The sequence below is a fragment of the Salvelinus namaycush genome, chromosome 41, assembly GCF_016432855.1.
Source record: "Salvelinus namaycush isolate Seneca chromosome 41, SaNama_1.0, whole genome shotgun sequence".
Lineage (NCBI taxonomy): Eukaryota > Metazoa > Chordata > Actinopteri > Salmoniformes > Salmonidae > Salvelinus > Salvelinus namaycush.
The window spans coordinates 14,724,587-14,730,586 of NC_052347.1; the positions used below are offsets into that span (position 1 = coordinate 14,724,587).

General features: G+C 38.2%; 1 gene segment (V, D, J or C); it reads left to right on the plus strand.

Annotated features, from left to right (window-relative positions):
- The first annotated feature begins 3,923 nt into the window (after positions 1 to 3,923).
- LOC120034011 lies at positions 3,924 to 4,447 on the plus strand. The segment is given in 2 exon segments: positions 3,924 to 3,963; positions 4,077 to 4,447. Coding segments are annotated over 2 exon segments (411 nt in total).
- The last annotated feature ends 1,553 nt before the right edge of the window (positions 4,448 to 6,000 follow it).

Below are 6,000 nucleotides of genomic sequence, written 5' to 3' on the forward strand. Positions count from 1 at the left end.
AAGCCCAAAACAGTTTTAATAATATTTGCAGTCAAGCTGTAAAATTAATTATCAATCTCTAGCAGCTAAAACCATTTATTTGGTAATGTCTTTCAATTTGGGGAACTTATTTGCGTGAAACCAGATTTCAAATTTCAGCAAAAAGAATTAATGTTAAGTGCACAAGTACAGTCGTGGCCAAAAGTTTTGAGAATAACACAAATATTAATTTCCACAAAGTTTGCTGCTTCAGTGTCTTTAGATATTTTTGTCAGATGTTACTATGGAATACTGAAGTATAATTGCAAGCATTTCATACGTGTCAAAGACTTTTATTGACAATTACATGAAGTTGATGCAAAGAGTCAATATTTGCAGTGTTGACCCTTCTTTTTCAGGACCTCTGCAATCCGCCCTGGCATGCTGTCAATTAACTTCTGGGTCACATCCTGACTGATGGCAGCCCATTCTTGCATAATCAATGCTTGGAGTTTGTCAGAATTTGTGGGGTTTTGTTTGTCTACCCGCCTCTTGAGGATTGACCACAAGTTCTCAATGGGATTATGGTCTGGGGAGTTTCCTGGCCATGGACCCAAAATATTGATGTTTTGTTCCCCGAGCCACTTAGTTATCACTTTTGCCTTATGGCAAGGTGCTCCATCATGCTGGAAAAGGCATTGTTCATCACCAAACTGTTCCTGGATGGTTGGGAGAAGTTGCTCTTGGAGGATGTGTTTTGGTACCATTCTTTATTCATGGCTGTGTTCTTAGGCAAAATTGTGTGAGCCCACTCCCTTGGCTGAGAAGCAACCCCACACATGAATGGTCTCAGGATGCTTTACTGTTGGCATGACACAGGACTGATGGTAGCGCTCACCTTGTCTTCTCTGGACAAGCTTTGTTCCAGATGCCCCAAACAATCGGAAAGGGGATTCATCAGAGAACATGACTTTACCCCAGTCCTCAGCAGTCCAGTCCCTGTACCTTTTGCAGAATATCAGTCTGTCCCTGATGTTGTTCCTGGAGAGAAGTGGCTTCTTTGCTGCCCTTTTTGACACCAGGCCATCCTCCAAAAGTCTTCGCCTCACTGTGCGTGCAGATGCACTCACACCTGCCTACTGCCATTCCTGAGCAAGCTCTGTACTGGTGGTGCCCCGATTCCGCAGCTGAATCAACTTTAGGAGATGGTCCTGGCGCTTGCTGGACTTTCTTGGGCTCCCTGAAGCCTTCTCCACAACAATTGAACCGCTCTCCTTGAAGTTCTTGATGATCCGATAAATGGTTGATTTAGGTGCAATCTTACTGGCAGCAATGTCCTTGCCATTTTGTGCAAAGCAATTATGCGGCACATGTGTATTGTAGGTAACCATGTTTGACTGAGGAAGAACAATGATTCCAAACCCCACCCCCCTCCTTCAGCATGACAGAGTGATCTCCAGCCTTGTCCTCGTCAACACTCACACCTGTGTTAACGAGAGAATCACTGACATGATGTCAGCTGGTCCTTTTGTGGCAGGGCTGAAATGCAGTGGAAATGTTTTTTGGGGATTCAGTTCACTTGCATGGCAGAGGGACTTTGCAATTAATTGCAATTCATCTGATCACTCTTCATAACATTCTGGAGTATATGCAAATTGCCATCATACAAACTGAGGCAGCAGACTTTGTGAAAATTTATATTTGTGTCATTCTCAAAACTTTTGCCCACAACTGTACAGTGGAATGCCTTTCTTGCAAGCTCCAAACCTAACAATGCAGTAATCAATATCAATGTAGCACAAAAAATTAAACACACAATAACTAAAAATAAGAAATATGAAGATCACGGGAAAGAAGAGAAGCTACTGTATATAGAGTCAGTTCCAATACCATATTTACAATGTGCAGGGATACTCTAGCAATTCTGTTAGCAATTTAGCAATCTTATGGCTTGGGGATAGAAGCTGTTCAGGAGCCTGTTAGTGTCAGACTTGATGCATTGTTACTGCTAGCCAAGCGGAAGCAGAGATAACAATATGTGGCTTCGGTGGCTGGAGCGTTAAACAATTTATTTTCCGGGCCATATTTTCCCAGAGGTTCTGGATGGCAGGGGGCTCGGCCCCAGTGATGTACTGGGCTGTCCGCACCACCCCCTGTAGCACCATGCGATCAAGGGCGGTGCAGTTGCCATACCAAGAAGTGAGGCAGCCAGTCAAGATGCTCTCATATAGAACTGTGATGATCATTCATGTTAAAGAGTAATGGAACAAGTATGGAACAAGTTTATTGTATTAATCCCAATAAATTCTGTCATCCTGTGCTGGGGTGGTGGTGGGATATCAGAAACAGCAAGCATAGCGAGTAACAGCTAGTTACAGCAGGACGGCAGCAAGAGACACCAGTGCATGGGAATGCTTGACATCCGACATTGAGGAAGCATATGTAGAGCTGGTCAACTTAAATAGACCTCATGTAATTAGAGTGTGAATCCAATTGGTGCAATATCTGCTGTAGCAAACAGCTGATGCCACCACACTCTGGTTTCCCTTCTGAAATGGCTCCGCTTTATATATTTTTCAAGACAGCTTATTTACATTCGCCTGTATATGAGCCTAATACAATTCAGAGTTTTAATTACTGGTAGGTGTAAATGAATGTCCTCATTGAGTATACTGAAATTTATAATGAAGAAAATAAAAAAACGCAACATGTAAAGTATTAGTCCAATGTTTAATGAGCTGAAATAAAAGATCCCAGAATTTTTCCACATGCGCAAACGGCTTATTTATCTCAAATTTTGTGCACAAATTTGTTTACATCCCTGTTAGTGAGCATTTCTCCTTTGCCAAGATAATCCATCTACCTGACAGGTTCGGCATACCAAGAAGCTGATTAAACAGTATAATCATTACACAGGTGCACCTTGTGCTGGAGACAATGAAAGGCCACTCTAAAAGGTGCAGTTTTGTCACACAACACAATGACACAGATGTCTCAAGTTTTGAGGGAGTGTGCAATTGGCATGCTGACTGCAGGAATGCACATCAGAGCTGTTGCCAGATAATTTAATGTTAATTTCGCTACCATAAACCCGCATCCCATGTCAATTTGGAAAACTTGGCAGCACGTCCAACCGGCCTCACAACCGCAGACCACGTGTATGGCGTCGTGTGGGTGAGTGGTTTGTTGATGTCAACGTTGTGAACAGAGTGCCCCATGGTGGCGTGGGGTTATGATATGGGCAGGCATAAGCTACGGACAACAAACACAATAGCATTTTATCGATGAAAATGTTCATGCACAGAGATACCGTGACGAGATCCTAAGGCCCATTGTCGTGCCATTCATCCGCCTCAAGTTTCAGCATGATAATGCACAGCCCCATGTTTCAAGGATCTGTACACAAGTCCTGGAAGCAGAAAATGTCCCATTTCTTCCATGGCCTGCATACTCATCAGACATGTCACCCAGTGAGCATGTTTTGGATGCTCCGGATCGACGTGTACGACAGCGTGTTCCAGTTCCAGCCTCCTCTTATTAATTTATTTCATTTGACTGATTTAATTATATGAAATGTGTCTCAGGAAAATCTTTGAAATTGTTGCATGTTGTGTTAATATTTTTGTTCAGTAGATGAGACTGATAGCAGACTTACACTGTTAACTAAAAAGAGTAATGGGCCAAGTATATACTGTAATATACTGTAAACAACGAGCAGAACAGAACCATTCAAAATGCAGGTCATTGCATTCCATAACAGATAATTGTATTATTATGATAAATTATTGTTCTACTAAACATGTCACTGTGCAACTAGTGATTTATTCACTGTACTTCTCCTTTAATCCTGAATCTTTGACTTCTATGCAAATACATTTCCCTCTCTGTATATAAGAGTCTGTCTCTCTTTCACTCAGTTAGAGTAAATAAGTATTGTTCCCATCAGTTCAGCTTCAACACAAACCATGTTCCCTGCATCTCTGCTGCTGCTGGCAGCTGCCTCCTGTGAGTTCCTTCAAGGGATTAGGAGTTTGAAAACCAAACATAATATTCTATGTTTTGAATAAATATTACAATTACATCATAATCAAACTGTATATTTTCATTTGCCTCCCCAGGTGTGTGCGGCATTGTTGACCCGGAACTCACCCAACCAAGCTCAATGGTTGTAAAACCTGGAGAGTCTTGGAGCATCAACTGTAAGGTGTCTGGGTATTCTATCAGTGATGATAGCTATACCACAGACTGGATTAGACATCCTGTAGGTAAAGCTATGGAATGGATCAGTGACTCAGATGGAAACTGCAAGGATTCTTTGAAAAGCAGGTTCAGCATCTCCAAAGATGGTTCCAACAACATCGTGACTTTAGAAGGGCAGAGAATTCAAACTGAAGACACAGCTATGTATTACTGTGTCAGATATAATGACACACAGTGGTGTGAAGCAAGCATGACCTGTACAAAAACAACAAAGATGTCTGTCGCATGAAACCATCGTTACCTAAGGATTACCCAGTTCACATTGTCACAGTCAAAATAGACACTCCCTGGGAATGAGATAAACTGTCTGAAAAGCTTTATACTGTACATAATTTACATAATTAATGTTTCTGCAATCATATTTTAAGCATGGATATCAGACATGTACATGTAATTTCACAGTTGTTTAATGTTTATAATAAGTTTAAAAGCAGATTTCTAAACTAAGTGAAAGTTTTTCTTTGTTATTTTAGTGATAGAAATGATGAACACCCAAATGCACCAAAGGGGCTGGAGCGCCTAGTATTAAACAGAAATATTCATAATGATGTTGACTAAATAACAACTATTAAAGGTTAAACCATTCATAATGATGCTGACTAAATAACAACTATTAAAGGTTAAACAATTCATAATGAATCTGACTAAAAAACAACTTTTAAAGGTTAAACCATTCATAATGATGCTGACTAAATAACAACTATTAAAGGTTAAACCATTCATAATGATGCTGACTAAATAACAACTATTAAAGTTTAAACCATTCATAATGATGCTGACTAAATAACAACTATTAAAGGTTAAACCATTCATAATGATGCTGACTAAATAACAACTATTAATACATGTTAAACCATTCATAATGAATCTGACTAAATAATAACTATTAAAGGTTAAACCATTCATAATGATGCTGACTAAAAACAACTTTTAAAGGTTAAACCATTCATAATGATGCTGACTAAATAACAACTATTAAAGGTTAAACCATTCATACTGACGCTGACTAAATAACAACTATTAAAGGTTAAACCATTCATAATGATGCTGACTAAAAACAACTTTTAAAGGTTAAACCATTCATAATGATGCTGACTAAATAACAACTATTAAAGGTTAAACCATTCATAATGACGCTGACTAAATAACAACTATTAAAGGTTAAACCATTCATACTGATGCTGACTAAATAACAACTATTAAAGGTTAAACCATTCATAATGATGCTGACTAAATAACAACTATTAAAGGTTAAACCATTCATAATGATGCTGACTAAATAACAACTATTAAAGGTTAAACCATTCATAATGATGCTGACTAAATAACAACTATTAAATGTTAAACCATTCATAATGAATCTGACTAAATAACAACTATTAAAGGTTAAACCATTCATAATGATGCTGACTAAATAACAACTATTAAAGGTTAAACAATTCATAATGAATCTGACTAAATAACAACTATTAAAGGTTAAACCATTCATAATGATGCTGACTAAATAACAACTATTAAAGGTTAAACCATTCATAATGATGCTGACTAAATAACAACTATTAAAGGTTAAACCATTCATAATGATGCTGACTAAATAACAACTATTAAAGGTTAAACAATTCATAATGAATCTGACTAAAAAACTACTTTTAAAGGTTAAACCATTCATAATGATACTGACTAAATAACAACTATTAAAGGTTAAACCATTCATACTGATACTGACTAAATAACAACTATTAAGGTTAAACCATTCATAATGATGCTGACTAAATAACAGCT